Genomic DNA, 19,129 nt, shown 5'->3' on the forward strand with positions numbered 1-19,129 from the left:
CCCAGGCTCGGCCCTCCCCTCTGCGGGTCTCCTCCTGCCATGCCACTGGCGTGAGCCACCCCGACCCTCGGCCTGCTTCCGGCCCCTACTGCCGTGGGCTTTGTGATTGCCCCCTACCCGTCACTTTCATCAGCACTCCTGCCTCAGCCCAGCACCCCCACCCACCCCACCTCTCACCTTGGTGCCTGCCACTGTCCTTGGTGTCCTCCTGCCCCAGCGACCACTCCCCCACCCCCAGCTCTGCCCTTGACCGGAGCCTGGTCCTTCCTGCCCTCCTGACCAGCACCACCTGTCCTATCTCACGAGCGGCCCCCAGCCCATCCCCAACTTCTGCACATGCAGGCCCGCCTTCTGGCTAATACCACTGCTCTCCTAGGCGGGCTGCAGGGTAGCTGTGACCTTCTTCCTTTACTTCCTGGCCACCAACTACTACTGGATCCTGGTGGAGGGGCTGTACCTGCATAGCCTCATCTTCATGGCCTTCTTCTCAGAGAAGAAGTACCTGTGGGGCTTCACGGTCTTCGGCTGGGGTAGGCAGGCTCCGGGGACAGCGCGGGCTGGGCAAGCGTGGGGCTGTGGGCGGCAGGGTGAAAAGGTGAGGCGCCCACACAGCATATCCTGTCCCACCCACCCCTCTGTGAGTCTGACCCCTTCTCAGATTCTGGCAACAGGCCCTGACCAGGGGTCAGGGTTCACCTGGGATTGGCTCAGCCCGGGATTGGGGCTCACCTGGAGGCAGATTCATCTGGCCTTGAGGCTCAGCCCAGGTCAAGATTCAGGTCAGGATCAGAATGGGATCTTGGGTCAGAGGTCGCCCTAGGGCCAGGGTTGGGATCTGGGATGCTCCCTCCACCCTGAGCCCTGTTTCCCTGCGGATCCCCTCACTGCCTGCAGAACCCAGAGCCCCAGGCCAGGCTCTCCCATCATCTGGGCTCGGCGGCCCCTCTGCAGAATGGGTTGCTGGGGCTCTGCGCCGCTCCCCCACGGGCGCTGGGATTGAGTTACCGATAATTGTCCATTATTGTTGGCAGCTCCCGAGCTTGGCTGGGCTCCGGGGCAACTGGCCAGACTGGGGCGACTGGCCAGACTGAAGAGGGGTAGGCCCGGTGGCTGAAGCCCTCCTCCCTGCACTCAGCACCCAGAAGCTCTCAGGTCAACAGCCACAGCCCGTTGGCACACATCCTGACCTTGTCCTCACCCATGGCAAGCCCCAGAGCTGGGGGAGACCTGGGCCTGCTCCCAGGAACTGACGTGGACTCTGGGGCTAGAGGGTGTCAGGGCGGGCAGGAAGCACACAGACTAGGAGCACACAGAGCTTCGTGACATGAGAATGTCACAGCTCTTTTTCCCACCATAAACCCAGGTCACACCCTGCCCCTCCTAAGGGCGCACCTGGCCTAGAATGAAGTGTGAGGGGGCTAAGGACAGGAACCTGGCTCCCTTCTAGAGGCAGAGCTCACTTAGAGTTACCATGTGCATTCTGGGCTGACCCAGGCCTGGGAACACCAAGGTTCCCCTGTGGCCTTTACTCAGCCTGGAATGACGGTTGTCACTCCATCCAGCCCCATCCGTGGGGGCTAGGACCTCTCACACTGGGTGTTGGGGGGCGTGCTGGGACAGAAGAATGCTGGCACAAGAGTGCCCCATGCAGAGCACTGCCCTTGAGAGGAGAGAAGGGGGCAATGGACTGGGTACGGGGAAGTCAGTGCCACCCTACTTTGCCGTGTGCCCAGCAGGTCTGCACGTGTGGGGAGGAGATGCAGAGCCAAGATAAGGGGAGAGGGCTGGGAACTAGGCCCTGGGCGCTGGGGCCCCAAGAGGAGGCTGTTGGGAAGCAGAGTGGCACGTGTCAGCATGTGGCTCTGTCACCGAGCAGCCCATAGGCCCAGGCTGAGGGGGGTCGGGGCGGTGATGGGGTAAGCTGGGGGTCATCAAGGGTGAGAGGAAAGGGTCTGCCGAGGTGGGTTAAGGGGAGAGACATTGTGGGCAGCACCTACGGTCCCTCACACGCTGCCCCCTCTGTGCCCACAGGTCTGCCCGCCATCTTCGTGGCTGTGTGGGTCAGCGTGAGAGCCAGCCTGGCCAACACCGGGTAGGTCCAGGTGGAGAAGGGGGTCGGGGGACTCTGATGCAGGCCAGAAATACCCCTGGAGCCCTCTTCTTCTGTGTGGTATGTGAGGGGGCTTCCTGTACCCTGGCCCCGAGTGGCCAGCTTCGGTTTTTTATCTAGCATTGAGTCAGGTGCCTCTTCAGGGTCACAAGAGGCTGCTTGAAAAGAAGCATCTGAGGGCTGCCTCAGGCCTGGCCACACCCGATGTTCTGCTGTCCTCCGTCAGAGCAGGCCAGCTCTGGGGCCATGCTGTGGGCAGGCTCAGGGTGGGAACAGGGCAGTGGGAGCTGATGCCTCACCTCCCCCAGGTGCTGGGACTTGAGCTCCGGGAACAAGAAGTGGATCATCCAGGTGCCCATCCTGGCCTCCATCGTGGTGAGCGGGGTGGGGGGTGGCCCAGGGCCGGGTGCGGGTGTGCACCACAGGTCCTGGTGTTCAGCCCCTGGCAGGGACTACAGAGGCTTCCCTGGACCCCAGGATGGGAGCCCCAGGCCTGAGAAGCAGCTGGCCCCCACCCCAGTCCAGATGGGGGAGCAGAGGGCCCACGTAGGGATGCGGGGCAGGGCCGTGTGCCCCAGGACCCTTGCCCCCACCCCCTGCTAGGGTGCAGCTCGAGATGCAGCCCGCCCTTCCTCCCACAGCTCAACTTCATCCTCTTCATCAACATCGTCCGGGTGCTGGCCACCAAGCTGCGGGAGACCAATGCCGGCCGGTGTGACACGCGGCAGCAGTACCGGTGAGCTGCGCCCGCCCGGCCCCGGCTCCTCAGAGCTCAGAGCTCCTCAAACCCCGGCACCGTGTATGAAAGCGAAGACAGAGGCCCCAGGAGTGAGCCTGTGTCAGGGGGAGAACCCCGCTCCTGACTCCCTGGCCGGCCCCAGGGATCTCAGCCCAGAGCCAGCCCAGGCCATTCGGTGCTAGGCCCTGCCCTTCAGCGGGGGTCTCTGAGGGTGGGACAAACCCAGACCTCTCCTTAAAGAGCTGACCGTTCGAGTCTGAGGGACCTGCGGGCCGGGGATGGCTTCGAGGGGGCTGCGGTTCAGCTAAGACCTGAGGTGTGGACCCTGGGATGAAGAGGGGAGGCCAGGGGGCGGAAGTGAGTGAGTGCCAGTAGGGGGACCGGCAGGTGCGAGCACCAAAGGGCCCTGTTAACGCTCTGCCGAGACAACGAAGGGTGGTTGTCCCAGGTTGACTGGACTGTCCTCCGCCCCGGCCCGAGCCTCCCTCCCGTAGTGGCTCCTGGAGCCTGGAGCCAGGGGCTGGCGGGTGGGGAGGGCGCCATGCCTGCTGAGGGGAAGGGGCTGGTTCCTGACCCGCCTGCCCTGCCGGCCCAGGAAGCTGCTCAAATCCACGCTGGTGCTCATGCCGCTCTTTGGGGTCCACTACATCGTCTTCATGGCCACGCCCTACACCGAGGTCTCAGGGACGCTCTGGCAAGTCCAGATGCACTACGAGATGCTCTTCAACTCCTTCCAGGTGCGCAGGCCCTGCCCAAGGCCCGGCTGACGGTGGGAGGGGGGTGGGGAGGACAGGAGAGGGTCCACCCCCACCCTCTCCGGATGCGGCCTCCAGGCCCTGACCCCACGTGCCTCTCTCCACAGGGATTTTTTGTCGCCATCATATACTGTTTCTGCAATGGCGAGGTAAGCGGTGGGCGGCGGCGGCGTGAGGCAGGGAGGACGCGCAAGTGCCAGGGGCCCCCCAAGTCCTGTCCCTCCGTTCTTCTGTCCGGCTCCTCCTATGTTCCTCCAAGAACACCCCTGAGGACATTCTGAAGGCAGAGAGTCTTTCCAGATGATTCAGGCCTGGGGCGTCCTAGCATTTGTAGGCTCTTCGATCTCTGGCATAGCCAGTGTCTTCCCAAGCCCACAGCTGAATTCGTAATCCAGACTGCACGACTCAGCCACCCTTGGGGCCATTTGAGCCTTGTAGGCTCTGGGTGTGTCAGCTGCCTGCAGCCAGGCACCATGTTCTGAGAATGACGGGATTTTACTTGGCCTTGGAATTTTCCAGTAATATACCATGCGTCTGGTTCCATTCAGTGCCTAGTGTTGTAGGGGCAGGGAGGAGGGCACGGCTGGGCCTGGGGGAGGGCTGCACATGCGGCCAAGGGGTTAGAGGCACACCTGACGGCCCACCCCCCTCCGCCATCCCAGGTACAGGCTGAGATCAAGAAATCCTGGAGCCGCTGGACACTGGCACTGGACTTCAAGCGGAAGGCACGCAGTGGAAGCAGCAGCTACAGCTACGGCCCGATGGTGTCTCACACGAGTGTGACCAATGTAGGCCCGCGCACGGGACTCGGCCTGCCCCTCAGCCCCCGCCTGCTGCCCGCCGCTGCCACCAACGGCCACCCCCCACTCCCTGGCCACACCAAGCCAGGGGCCCCGGCCCTCCAGACCACACCACCTGCTGTGGCTGCTCCCAAGGACGATGGGTTCCTCAACGGCTCCTGTTCGGGGCTGGACGAGGAGGCCTCTGCGCCGGAGCGGCCTCCTGCCCTGCTGCAGGAGGAGTGGGAGACGGTCATGTGACAGGGGACCTGAGGGTTGGACCCATGGACATGAGGGCCGACAGACAGACCCAGAGATGGGTGGTTGGACGGTTGCCCACTCAGGGCTGGGGCTGGGAAGACAAAACCAGAAAGAAAAAAGAAAAAAAAAAAGGGAAAAGGAAGCAGTGTGTAGCTTCCTGTGGTCTGAACTAGGGACTTGGGGGCGGGTGAGGGGGGGAGCCTTGGAGAAGTTCATAGGTTTCACCTCAGGAGGCGCTCTGGGGGCCACAGGGACAGTGGAGCAGGAAAGACCTGAAAGAGGCCTCCAGTGGCTGGAGTTTGCTGGGGTCACACAGGGAGCCGGCGGAGCCATACAGGGGCTGGGCCCCAGCCTTCCCTGCCACCGTCCCATGCTTTGGCTTGGACCCAGGCCCCAGGGGGGCCCCAGGCTCCTCCAGGCCAGCTCTCCGCCTGCTGCCCCAGTCGCTGTCCACCAAGGGCCAACCGCAGATCCCTGGGTCCCTGGTCCCGCTCCAGGCCCCTTCCTGCCTCTCTGGTGGCCCTCCTGGGCCCCTTGGAGGCTGGGGCGCTCAGGGAGCCCTCCATACATGGTCCCCAGCCCCCACCCCGGATTTGACACGCCCTTGGCAATCAGATGGAGGGTGAGGGTGCCGGGAACATGCTGAGGCCATCAAGTGCAGCATGGGTTGTGGTCTCTGCTCTGGCTCAGGAACTGGCGGGGGGGTGGAGGGGGAGCCTGGGGTCGGCCCACAGGTCTGGCTGGGGTGGGGACCTGCACGTCCACTCCCTGTCCATCCGAGGCCATCGCTGAGCGTCCCCATTCATCATCCACCCACTACATTCCTTGCCCCCTGCACAGCCCCGTCTTGGGCCCCGGAATGGCATGGGCCCTCCTCGCCTACCGCTGAGAGCTGACCCGGCTGCGTGCCCATCCCATGCTCTGACCAGCACGCACCTCTTCCTCCACTCTGAAGGCGGCCCGGCCTGCTTCTGGGCTCACACAGGCCAGCACCCCTGCCTGGCCCTTCCTTCCTCCATCTCCAGTGCCAACCGTTTGTTCTGCTCCGTGGACTCAGCGTCTGGAAGGAGCTCCCATCTCGAACAGCACCCCCACCGTTGGGGGCTGGGTGAGGGGTCATGGGGCCAGGACCGCAAACTCGCTTAGGCAGCGGGTGGCATGGGTGAGCCCTGGACAGCCTCAGGCCTGGCCCTGCCTGTCCTTCCAGATGGCACGCAGGGCAAACAAGTGCCTGGGGCCTGGAGTGCCCTTGGATCGCTGTGTGGTGTGATGTGCTTGGAATGGCGTGAGAGGCACCGGCCAGGACCTGAGCCAGTTTAAGCATCAAGGGCTCCTATGAACACCCGGAGCCACTGAAAATCATACAGGGGAAGCAACAAGGTCTGAGCCACATTTAGAGGAGTCCTGGCATCAATGGAGAGGCCAGAGGGGGTTACTCAGGGGTCAGGGACAGGTAACCTTGTGGGAGGCAGGCGGCAGGCAGGAAGGACCCTGGAGGAGGTACGGGCTGGGAGGAGGCCCAAGCAGAAGAAACCCCCCTTCCCCTTTCCAGGGGTGTCCGTGGGATGCCCCTCCTCCGGGCTCAGAGCTTGGGACCTCTGGACCACTGGGCTTTCTGGGAAACTCATCCCACCCACCCCACAGGCAGGCACTGAGGCCTCTAGTGGGCTGGGCCCTGGGGCCCCACCTTCTCCTCAGGAGGCTTCTGAAATAGAGTCCATGAGGCCCACTCACCCTGAAACATTCAGACTGAGTATCCCTCTGACAGGGGGGCTGTCTTCCCCCTCAGACTAGGATTGCCCCAGAACAGCTGGGCCTCTCCTTTCAGGCTGGATTCCCTCTAGGACAGGGTTTAGCCTCTTCCTACAGACCGGGACCTATACCCCAGGATGGGGCTGTGCTCACTTCTCAGAGTGGGTGCTCCTCCCCCAACAGGACAGGACTGCGCTCCTCAGAGTATATACCCCATCTCCACTCCCTGGACAGAGCCAGGCTTTCCCCTCTAGACTGGGAACCATTTCTGGGATGTTCAGGACCAGACTGGACCTTATACCAGTCCAAGCCCCTAGGCCAGGACCCTCCTCCCTCAGACTTGGAGCCCCTGGGCCAGGGCCGGCCTTCCCACTCAGAGAGGTGCCTGGGCCATCCAGGTGTTGGCGGAGGAAGTGGGAGCCCTCAGTGGGCCTGGCAGGCAGTCAGGACCCTGTTTGCCTTGAGCAGGGGCTGGAGCCAGGTGCTCACTTCTCCCTTCAAGGCCTCCCGGCCCAGCCAAGCCGCAGGGAACACGTAAACACCGGGCGAGCCGGGAGCAGGCAGGCGGGGAGGGGGCCGCTGAGACCCCGGCTCCTCAGCCTCCTTGGCCACGGCGTCCGGCACCTCGTGGGCTGCCGTGAACTCCGAGTTGGGCCAGTGAGGTGGCCTGCAGCTCCCACCTGTCTAGGGGCGTGTGGGCAGGCCCTGCCCTCTGTGGCCCGTGTTTCCTTGGCCCAGACTGGGACAGGGACCTCTGAAGACCTATGCAAGGAAGGTACCCTCTTGGGGTCCCTGGAACACAAGGCCAAGCCTCTAGGCTGGGAGAGACCCTAGCTCCTGGCTCAGAGTGGGGCCTGGGGGTCCAGGAGCATCAGAGATGGCTCTGCCCACCCTCAACCCGCCAGCCTGTCAAGGACCTGCAAAGATGGAGCCAGGCCCCCTACACCCACCTGGAGTGGGCAGCCTGGGAGAGCCCACGTCCTTCTGCTCTCGCCCTGGGAAGGTGGGAGGGACAGAACAGACACAGGGCAAAGGGGATTGAGTTCTCTAGAAGTTCAGAAGGGACATGAGCCTGCCCTAGAGGGTCTTCAGGGGACACAGCCCTCCTCTGATGGTGTGTGAGGGGCCGTGACCCTGCGCGGGGGTCTGAGAGGGTCCTCGCTCTCTGCTGTGGTTGACGGAAGAGGTCTGGCTGTGGTGGCTCGTCGGAGGGGCAGGAGCAGTGGGGCTTGCTGCTCAGCTCGGCCACATAGGCTGGGCCAGGTCCAGGTCCCTCATGCCTCCTCAGCCTATTTCAGGAGAATGATCCCCGCCTGAGGCCACAGTGGCCAACTGAAGTAAGCCTTGGCTGGGGCAGAAGAGCCTCCTCTTGGGCAGAGGAGGGGACTCCAGAGCCGGGCAGGGGCCTGGACACTGGCTGGCTCCCGATGTGTGCTGTGTGATCCCGGGTAAGCTGCCTTCCCTCTCTGAGCCTCAGCTTCTCTTCTGAGGCCAGGCCCCTGTCCAGGTCTCCAGACCTGTGTGGGCTCCGTACCCCATCCCATTGCTCAGTGAGTCCCCAGGACATGAGGCCAGGATATCCCCACCGACTGGTTCCCTCCTTCAGTATCACAGTTCTGCAGGGGGNAGGGCAAGAGATGCTGGGTGTGGATTCTGTGCAGCTCCTCCCTGTCCAAGGGCCAAGGGTGAGGAAAGGGGCCAGGGTGTTGGAGGCAGAAGACCAGATTCCAACTTTCCTTCTGGCCTCAGTTTTCCATCTGTGGGTGAGGGGAAGAGAGGCAGCTGCATTATGTGCCTCCTGTTCAGGGCCCCCGCCCCCAGCAGTCTGTGGGGGTAGAGAGGTGAGCTTCCCATGGAACCACTGGGGGTGGGGTGAGGGGCTGTGCAGATGGGCAGCCCCCGTGGGCTCCTGCTGGCTTTGCTTCCCAATGGGGCGGAGGAGGGGATGAGGGCAGGCTGGGAGGATGGGCTTCCGGGCATGGGAGGGCCGGCCTGGGGCCACCCAGCACCTGTGGCTGCAAAGGCTTCAGGTGCCAGCACATGAGGCCCTTCCCCTGCTCCTCCTGCTCCCCACGCTGTGCTCTCCTGGCAGCCCAAGGCTGGTTCACACCCTTGATGTGAACCACGTTCTGGCCCCGCCCGGAGGCCACACTGGCCAGCTGGGTGCCCCCAGCAAGCTCACTCACATCAGTGATAGAGGGATGTCCTGCCGGTCTGTTATGTATGTACTTGTATTTGTGTGGATCTATGTGTTTATTTGTATTTGTGTGTGCATATGTGTCTGTGTATTTATTAGTATTTATGTATGTATATTTATATATATATAAATATAAAATATATATATATATGTATGTGTCTGCTCACATACGTGCCTAGCTGTATGTGTCTGCTGTATCTAATTGTATTGTCAGTTTGTGGTTCTATCTGTATATATACAATACCTCTATGTGTGTGTGTGTGTGTGTCCATGTGCGTGGTTGTATTGTGTGTCTATTTGTATTTGCTTGTGTGTCTGTGTATACGTGTGTGTCTGTTTGTGTGCGTGTGTCTGTGTGGACCTGTGGTCTGAGAATGCCGCCTGTGGGTGGAATCTGGCCCAGAGACGTGTTTGGTTTGGCCCCCACAGTATTTTCAACGTCTTGAGCCAACATTTAAAAATCAGGATATTTCACATAAAAATTCAGCTTTCCAGTTTCTCTTAAAAATTCAGAAGCCTTGGCAGCCTTGGGCCTGCGCTCCCATGAGGCTGCTCTCCTCCAGTGCCGCACAGGGGCGCCTGTCCTCCCGCCCTCCGCACCCTCCCGATGCTTACCTGCCTCCCGGCACCTTAAGGATGACTGAGTTTGTGACCCCAAAGTGTGTGATCATAACTGAGTGCAAGCCCAGCTGTCAGGGGGCGTGTACCCAGACTGAGTCTGCAACGTAGGGCTGTACATGTGAATGCATATGTGCGTGTGAGGCCTGTCTGTGTGAGTAGTGTGTGCAAGTGTGAAGGCATGAGTGTGTGCATCAGGCCAGGCGGAGTGTGTGGGGGACATGCGGGTGCCTACATGTGCATGTGGGGGTATATGTGTGTGAATGAATGCATGTGCACGTGTGTGTATTCGTGGCCGTATTCGTGGCCATGTGGAGTGTGTGGGCCACTGTGGTCTGGCATGCTCTGCATAGGGGCCTCTTCCGGCCTTTGATGGGGAATTGGATTCCCGGCTTCTGGCTGGGCTGCCTTGTGGGATTTATTTCTGTCTCAGTGCCGACCAGAGGCCTGAGTAATGGGAACATTTAAAGAAAACCAGTAAATACATAGAGAAGGGGCAGGCTGGCCGGGAAACTCTGCCTGGACACCCCTGCCCAGCCCACAGCTGCCGGAGGCCCCAGGCCAGGCCTGAGCCAGGGAGGGAAGCAGCCTTAGGGCCCGGCACGCACACTCACCCTGTTCTGTGGATTGCCCGTTTCTGCCGGCCCAGCCCACCAGGTAGGGGCTATGCTGCCTGGATGGCCCCTGGGACAAAAACTGGCATCTTGGGAGCTTGGCTCCGAACAAGAGATGCTCAGGACAGGCTCAGAGGATGCCATGTGAGGCCTGGCCCAGGGGCTAAGGGACCCTGGCCTTCCAGGTGAGTCCCTTTCCCAGCCAGATGACAGTGGGGCCACATCCCTGGGTATTCTGTACATACAGGCCTCACACAGGTGCAGACCTGTCCACAGGAGGGATGAGGCTGCCTGAGACCTGACAGCTGGTGCTGTCCCCAGAGCTGGGGTGCCTGGAACCTGAGTAAGGCAGCCTTGGGGGGGCCAGGGGTGCTGTTCTCCTAGGACATGGCCCCCACTGTTCTGGGCTTCGGGTCGACAGAGTACCACTTCTGGGACCATGTTTGACATCAGTCACTTAAATAACATAGCCCCCTTGGGAAAGGACAGACTGCTTTCCCTGGTGGGGTGACGCGCATTACAGGAGACCCACGGAGCAGCAGCGGGAAAACAAGCGGAGCTGACCCACACGCCCTCTCAGGGGCCCCGGGTTGGTGTCCTCTGCTGCCCCCCAGTGGCCATGTGAAGATGGGGACATAAAAGCTGGAAATAAAAACTTGTCCTCACGGTCTCCTGGCTGAGTGGACTTGCAGGGCCCTTGACGCCCCAGATACCACCACTCACGATGCTCCACTAATGCCCAGCCAGATGGCTCTGGGGGAAGCGAGGAGTTTCAGGTGGCTCTAAGGGAGGGAGTCAGCACCGGAAGGTCAGCTCCTGGAGGGCAGGGTACCATTGGATTCACAGCCCCTGAATCAGTGCCCAGCACAAGGTGAGTACCCAGGGAGACCTGAATCCCCAGAGCCTGTAGGGGTGGGGAGTCTCGCAGCAGGTCCGGGACATGGCCCAGAGGCCCACAAAGAGGCCGCCGGGACGAAGGCGAGCACACACCCACACTAGAGCCCGGCAGTGTGAACACCAGCAGTGCTGGCGAGCAGCGGCGTGGAACCCCCACCGGGGACTTGGCCCGGCGGACAGGCCGACTGGAGGGAGCTAGGTTTGCCCAAACTGGGTGCCTTCACACTCATGACTGCAGCCTGCTGGGCTAGGCGGAATCTTCCCTTATAAGTTGAGGGGCTGTGCCTCTCTGTGACCCCAAGTCCGCTATTCCTCACTGTGGTATACGCCCTGTACCGGCCCCCCGAGGCCTACCCCTGCGACCCCAGGCACGACTTCCTCCCAGCCCTCTTGCTGCCCTTCCTACCCAGAGGCACCAAGCCTGGGTCTCCGGGCCAGCAGGCCTCATCCCCCTGTCCTCTGCTGGGAAAGCGGTGTTGCAGAACAACACAGGCCTGAAAACCTCTCCAGAGATGACCCAGTGGCCAGATGTCCTCCAGGATTTCAAGCAGGAGGGACATGAGGTGTTGGGAGGTCAGTCCAGGCTGTTCTGGAGAAGGGCTTGGTGAGCTGGGCAGCAACGGGCACACCTAGGCTCCCTCCATCCACAGAGGTGGGCATGGCCACCTGTCGTTCCCTCAGTCCTGTGATAAGGGGCTCCTGGGGCCGAGAGCCTCCAACTTGCCCCTCCAACCAAGGCCAAGACTCACTGTGACCAAGTCTTTGAATCTTCCACAGACTCCAGAAAACTTGTTGCATCTTATTTTTAAAGTACTTTTTAAAAAAAATTACACAATTAACATGGGTGACCATTTTCTTTGTACACCGCTAAAAACATCGTAAAGTTTTTCAACATAATATAAATTCATAGGAAGTCAAGTACAAAACAGTCCTGTGTACTGTTGACCCAGTCTCCCCTGATGGCTACATCTTCTGAAACTACAGCATAATATCAAAACCAAAACCAGGAATCTGACATTGGCACGATGTGTGTGCACAGTTCTATCCCATTTTATCACATATATAGATTTGCACTGTCACCAGTGCCACCAAGAACTATTCTATCACCAATAGGATCTCCTTCAAGCTACCCTGGCACATACAGCTATGCTTGCCCCTACCATTCCTAAAGCCCTGCACCCACAAATCTGTTCCCTATATGTAGGATTTTGTCATTTCGAGAATGTTATAGGTAGGAAATTGTACAGCATGTGATCTTTATAGGTACAGAACATGCACATATGAATATTTCACTCAGCATCAATGCCCCTGAGATTCATCCAAACCACTCATTTTTATCAAGTTTGTTGTTCCTTCTTTTATTGCTGAGTAGTATTCCATGGTATGGATGCACCAGTTTAACCAGGCAGGAGGGCATTTGGTGGTTGGTTAATTTGTTTTTTTCACAGAATAAAAACTTACTTAATTTTCCGCTCCATTACTCCCCAAAGTACAGAACCAAGTGAGGGAATGCCTTCATCCACTGCCATAGGTCAGTAATCTATTACCATACTTATTTCACTCATTTTTGTGTAACATTTAATTCCAAAATAAAGGACGGGAAGTTATACGAAGTCCTTGATCATCATCTGATGACTTGGAAACCCCCATTAAACTGGAGATCTGGGCTCATGATTTACCAAAACCTTGTAACCCTATTTTGTTTTGTTTTTTAAGTGACAAATCCTGGACAACAAATTCAAATGATCTAGCATTCAATTAGCCAATGATACTTGTGACATTTGTTTTTTTCTAGCTTTTGGTCATTATAAATAAAGCTGTTATGAACATCTGTGTGGACAGGCTTTACTTCTCTGGAGTTAATGCCCAGGAGGAGCGTGGTTGCTGGGTTACACGGGAAGTGTGTGTTAGTTTCTTAAGAAACCGCCGAACTGTTTTCCAGAGTAACTGTACCATTTACAGTCCCACCACCGACGTACAAAAGAGTCAGCTTCTCTACATCCTTGTCAGCATTTGATATTATCACTCATTGTAGAGTCTTGCTGCTGAAGGGGCTCGATCCCACAACCCTGGGATCATGACCTGAGTGAAATCAAGAGTCAGCCGCTCATTCGACTGAGCCACCCAGGCGCCCCGGCACTCTTTCTTAGTTAAGCTATCCTAACAGGTGCGTTATGATGGCTCATCATGGTCTTCATCTGCATTTCCCTAATGGCCAATGACGCTGAGCACCTCTCTTGTGCTTATCTGCCATTTATATACCCTCATCCCTGTTCCTTCTGTTGTTAGACTTCCTTATATATTCTAGATAGGACTCCTTTATCAGATATGGATGGGGTCTACAGTTTTGTCTGTTGCTTTTCATTCTCTTACCAGTTTTTTTTTAAGTTTTTTAAAAATTTATTTATTTATATTTTATTTATTTCTGAGAGAGACGGAGAGAGAGACAGCGAGAGCAGGAGAGGGTCGGAGAGAGAGGGAGATACAAAATCCGAAACAGGCTCCGGGCTCTGAGCTAGCTGTCAGCACAGAGCCCGATGTGGGGCTTGAACCCACGAACTGTGAGATCATGACCTGAGCCGAAGTCGGATGCTTAACCAACTGAGCCACCCAGGCGCCCCAAGTTTTTATTTATTTTTGAGAGGGAGAGAGGGAGAGTGAGCACAAGTCGGGGAAGGGCAGAGAGAGAGACACACACACAGAATCTGAAGCAGTCTCCAGGTTCTGAGCTAGCTGTCAGCACAGAGCCCGATGCGGGGCTCGAACCCACGAGCCGTGAGATCATGACCTGAGCCGAAGTCGGACGCTTAACCAGAGCCACTCAGCGCCCCTTAACATTTTTTGCTGAAAGAAAAGCTTTCCAGTTCAGTTAAGTCAAATTTCAATTTTTTTCTTTATAAATGTGCTTCTGGGTCTCGCATCTAAGAACTCTTCATCAAGCTCTAGGTCCTAAAGGTTTTCTCCTAAAAGCTTTTCTAGTTTTACATTTTATATTTACACCTATGATCGATCCACTTTAAGTTTTTTATAACCACTGGGCTTTAGGTTGGGGCTCTTTTTTCTGCATGTGGAGATTCAATCACTCCAGCACCACTTGCTGAAGACGATCTTGCCTCTATTGAGCTTGTTTTGCATCTTTGTTAAAAATTAGTAGGATGCCTGGATGGTTCAGTTGATTAAGCATCTGACTTTGACTCAGGTCATGATCTCACAGTTCCTGGGTTCGAGCCCCTTGTCAGGCTCCATGCTGATAGTGCAGAGCCTGCTTGGGATTCTCTCTCCCTCTCTTTCTGTCCCTCCTCCTGAGCAAACACGCGGTCTCAAAATAAATAAACTTAAAAGAAAAAATCAGCCGACTGTACTTGTTTGGGGCTACTTGAGTCCCCTACTCTTTTCCATTGTTCTCTATGCCTATCTTTCCACCAACACCACCATCTTGATTACAGGGTTTTTTTTAAATCATAAATTCAATACCCTTAGTATAGAGCTATGCAAATCATTTCATCTTGGGTGAGTTGTGGTATTTTGTGCTTTCCGAGGAATGGGTCCATTTCAGCAACTTTTCAAATTGATGTGGGTATTTACAGTAGCCCCTTATTGTCTCTTTGAGGTCTATGGGGTCAGTAGGGACAGCCTGGCTGCCCTCTGAATATTCATTGTGTCTGTGTCAGTCTTGCTAGAGGTTAGTCAATTATTGATTTTTGCGATGTTTACCAGTCTCTTTGCTCGCCACTTCTTCCTGCATCCTGCGGCAGGCACTGCTTGGCTGCCTTCCCAGGGCTCTTTCTACCCTCCTTCCTTTCTCATGGAACCTCCATTCCAATCACGGTGGCAATGTGCCCAGCTTAAAATATCCTTACTCCCCACAGGTCTGCAGTTCGGGCTGGATCTGACATGGTAATGACTGATGGGATGTGAAGGCGAGCCTGGTGGACTGGGCTCGAGGCCACAGTTTCCTCAGCTGGCTTGCCCCTTGCTCTTCCCCCTCCTGCCCGTAGTTCCAGCCTGGGGGTGCAAAGGCGCCTAGGGGAGCTAAGGACGGCAGCTGGGGAGACAGAAGGGACCCGTGTCCCTGGAGCCACCATATCGCCACGGACTTAACGCAAGAAGAGTAAAGCCTCCTGGTTTAAGATCCTGTTCTCGAGCGCCCACCAGGGGCAGGCCCAATGCTCTCACTCTCCCAGCTCCTACCAAGCTTCCTCTTGCTACAGAGCATTCCTTCCGAGTTCTTCCTGCAAAGATCTGTGCAGAGTAAACACTTGGTGTCATAAGCCCGGAAATGTCTATCTGGTGCTATTTATGTCCGGTAATTAAGCAGATGGACATTTGCTTCCTCAGCACTCAGGAACATTTTCTCTGGTAGGATCTACTACTGGTGAAAACAGAACTCATTCATTCGTAGGTTGTTTTACCTTCCATGTGCTTGTATGGTTTTTTTCTTTCCTCTGGATGTGGTCATTAAAAAATTCCACATCTGGGGTGCCGGGATGGCTCAGGTGGTTAAGCGTTCGACCCTTGATCTCAGCTCAGGTCTTGATCCCAGGGTTGTGGGTTCAAGCCCCTCACTGGGCTCCAAACTGGGCATGGAGTCTGCTTAAAAAAAGAAAAAAATTGGGGCGCCTGGGTGACTCAGTCAGTTAAGCGTCTGACTTCGGCTCAGGTCATGATCTTGCAGTTAACAAGTTCGAGCCCTGCATCGGGTCTGTACTGACAACTTTGAACCTGGAGCCTGCTTCAGATTCTCTCTCTCTGTCCCTCTCTCTCTCTCAAAAAATAGACAAGTATTTTTTTTTAAATTCCATTTCACACTTACCGAGTAATTTGGTTTTGAGTTCTGGAGACTGCTCTCCTTAAACAAGTATGTGTGTGAGATACAGCATGTCTACCCAAAAATTTATATAAACTGAATTCCTGCCACTCAAGCCAAGTTAAAGAACATTATCAAGACCTCAGAGGGCTCCCTCCCAGAGTGAACTGTGAGCCTAATGTCGAGGACCATCACCTTGCTTTTCTGCACCTATCTGACCCTCCACCTGTGTATCCTTAAAGAGTACATTGCTTCACCGTCTGCTACAGCACACCACACAAGTGGCTCATACTCCCTCTTCTGGGACATGACATTGCATGTGGCTGTAGCTCACTTCACTGCCAGAGTTCCACTGTACAGATCACCACTTACTACACGTGTTTCAATGTGCGTGTGCGTGCACGTGCACTATGACGAACGACACTCCTGCAAGTGTCCCCATCCCCTGGGACACCCATGCAATGGTCCACCAGGCCATTACTGCTGGAATTGCTGCTCACAGGGTGTGTATGTGTTCCACTTCTCCAAAGTGGTGCACCCTGGAGCACCCCAACACACGGCAGGCGATAGCCCAGGTGCTGCACAGCACACCCGTGCCATTAATACCGCTTCTGTCCACTTGTCTCCCCGTCCGATGGTACCCCAGCCACCTTTGTTGGATCTGGGCTTGATGAAGCTTTTCTACTCTCTTCACTTTCCATCATTCTTTGAGTTTAGGTTTGGATTTAGGCGTCTTTTTTTTTTTTTTTAACAGCATCAGACTAGGGAAAAAAAGGCAGTTTAGTACCCTGATTGTAATTAATGATGGATTCTGGATTCATTTACTTGTCCCACCTTTTCCTTTTTGCCTTCTTTTGGGTAAATTTTTCCTTTTTTTTTTTTTTTAAACTGCTTTGGAAATGATACACACTATTTCTATTGTTAGGATCACTGTAGAAATGTCAGCCTGCCTGTGTAGAAGCATCTAGTCTGAGTCTTTTCTCTCTTCATCGGTGAGCCTGGTAGATAGCTGTAATCCCAATCAAGAGTATGTACCTACCACTGCTGTTACATACCCTCGTAACCCGTGACTTACTTTTACTCCATGGAATACTCTCATTTTATAACCTATTTGGAGTTCCACTTACTTTCTCTGTTTCTACTTCTGTCTCAGACTTTCCATCTGGGATCCTGTCGCATTCCAACCTGAAGATATCTTGCAGAACTTTTTTTTTTTTTTAAAGAATGCTTATCTCATTTTTAAAAAACAGCTTTATCGAGAAAGAATATATACCTCATACAATTTGCCCATTGAAAGTGTACAATTCAACGGCTTTTAGCATGTTCCCAGATGTGTGCAACCACACAATCCACTGTAGAATATCTTCATTCCCCCCAAAGTAGATTTTCTTTTCATGTGAGTCTGCTGGTGATAAACTCTCTGGGCTTGTCTGAAACTATCTTGTACTTGTAAGACATTTTCTCTGGGTATAGAATTTTATGTTGACAGTCTCTTCTCGTCCAGGGAACACTGACAGCAGGAGGTCTCACCCCAATTAGCACTGGCTGTGGTTGAGACATCTGCTGTCTTGCTCCTTAAAAGGTAATAGATCTTTTCTAATTTTAACATCATTTCTTGCTCTTTTAATTCTGCCAAGTTATTGCACTGTGTCTAGGTATGCAGTGGTTTTAAAATACATCCACAAATCCTTCGCCCTCCTTTCCAGAGGCAGAATCTAATTCTCCTTTGAGTGTGGGCTGGAGGTAGTGACTTGCTCCTCACACTAGAATGTGGCAGCGAATCGCTTTCAAGACCAGGTCATAAAAGGCTCTAAACCTTCCACCTGCCTTCTGTCTCAGCTCGCTCACCCTGGGAAAAGCCAGCTGCCACAGGACGCAAATACTTGGGTAAGCCTGACGGACAGATCCACGTGGCAAGGACCTGTGCACACGCCACGCCTCTATGAGCCTTCCTGGGAGGACGTCTTGACTGCAACCTCAAAGAGTCCCCAGGCTGGAACTCTTCAGGTGAGCCACTCCTGCATTCTGGACCCACAGAAACTGTCCAGCAATAAAGGCATGGAGTTTTGTATGTAATTGGTATACAGCAGTGGAGGATTAATCCAAGGTGTGAAAACATTTTAAGCCAACTTGCTTATTGAGCTGTAACACACATACAAAAAGCATAGGGATCATATGTGTGTGGTTTGATGAATAGTCATAAAGTGAATATACCTAACTAATCACCATCCACATCAAGAGATGGGACATCTCAGTGTTACTTTCTTTTTGTTGCCCTGCTTGAGATTTGCTGGCCTTGTTGAATCTGTGGATTGGTGATTTTGAAAAGTTCACAGTCATTTAAAAAAAAATATCCTCCACCCCATTTTTGCCTTTTTTTTTCTCTCCTGGGACTCCAATCACACGTTATGTTGGCTCTTCCTACTCTATCCTCCATCTCTCTTAGCTTCTTGTTTTAGATTATTGGTCTATCTTGCTCCATTCTGGAAAACCTCTCCAGGCCTAGCTTCCTGTACATGAACTGTTTCTTTAGCTCTAATTCACAGATGCAGGGCTTTTAATTGCTATAATTTTTATTTCCAGAATATCACTTTGGTTTTTGGCAAATCGATTCCTATTTTCTAGCCTGTCTTTTAGTTATTGCATCATTTTTAAACATGTAAATCATCTGCCTGGTCATTCTAATGTATGAATCCTTTTCAAGTCTGATTCTACCACGTTCCTGCCTATGTCCTTGGCTCCTGGTGCCTTGTTCCCTAGTAGATCTGGTGGGTGACCTTTTTCAGAAAGCTGCTCACTTTTCTTGGAACTTTATCAACAGGCGTTCATCGAGGACTGCAATGAATCAAGGTTCATTCAGGTAGGACTTGCATTTCTATCAAGCATCTGAGACCACCACACTCTGGAGCCATTTATATTCTCGGCTGGAGGTTTCTCATGAGCAAACCTACGTGAGGGCCAGCTCAGTTCTCAAGGAGAACTGAGTCAGTGGCAAGGTTCAGTTTTCCTCTGGGATGCCAAGAGAGCAGATTTATTATTCATTCACAGAGGGTGCTGCCCTTGGGGGCCCCAGCTTTCTGGCGGGCTCTCCTACCAGGCCCATTATGCACAGGCATTGGTTTATCAGCCCAAGGCACCAAGGACCCCAAAAACCAATGCTAGTTTCACCTGGTTTGTCAAATCCCTTCAAGGCAAAGGTCAGGTTTCAGCATTCTGCTGCTCTTACCTTCTTGACTGAGTATTCCTGACTTTCTTGCCAGATCAGTGATGCATTTAAAAGTATTCGTTATAATTTACCTAGTATTTTCTTTTTACCTAGTTGGGTTTTGTTTTACCTAGTACTTTTATTTACCTACTATTTTTAGCTGTTTGCAAGGGGAGGATCAGTTCAGGCAACTATTCTACCGTGATGCCAGAAACAGAGGTTGTCAGCCATTCCTTCTTCAAGTACCTTCTGTCGCCAGGTTTCTTTTCTCCCTCTCCTGTCCACTAAGGGCCATCCAGCAGTATGTCAAGGTTGTCAACCTGCCCTCTCTCTCTTCTTTCTCTTTCTCTGCCACCTTTTGGAACCTTAGCTTTTACTTCCCATTTATCAATTCC

General features: G+C 54.7%; 1 protein-coding gene across 1 annotated transcript in view; it reads left to right on the plus strand.

Moving 5' to 3' along the window:
* Positions 1 to 4,820, plus strand: part of PTH1R (parathyroid hormone 1 receptor) — a 20,249-nt gene extending 15,429 nt beyond the window's left edge. The window contains exons 8-14 of the mRNA XM_077777324.1: positions 377 to 530; positions 2,032 to 2,092; positions 2,419 to 2,485; positions 2,752 to 2,846; positions 3,445 to 3,586; positions 3,712 to 3,753; positions 4,267 to 4,820. Coding sequence (XP_077633450.1) covers positions 377 to 530; positions 2,032 to 2,092; positions 2,419 to 2,485; positions 2,752 to 2,846; positions 3,445 to 3,586; positions 3,712 to 3,753; positions 4,267 to 4,644 — 939 coding nt within the window. The 3' untranslated portion in view covers positions 4,645 to 4,820. The remainder of the gene's footprint in view (positions 1 to 376; positions 531 to 2,031; positions 2,093 to 2,418; positions 2,486 to 2,751; positions 2,847 to 3,444; positions 3,587 to 3,711; positions 3,754 to 4,266) is intronic.
* Positions 4,821 to 19,129: the final 14,309 nt, after the last annotated feature.

Source organism: Crocuta crocuta, unplaced genomic scaffold (genome assembly GCF_008692635.1).
Source record: "Crocuta crocuta isolate KB4526 unplaced genomic scaffold, BGI_CrCroc_1.0 scaffold77, whole genome shotgun sequence".
Taxonomy (NCBI): Eukaryota; Metazoa; Chordata; class Mammalia; order Carnivora; family Hyaenidae; genus Crocuta; species Crocuta crocuta.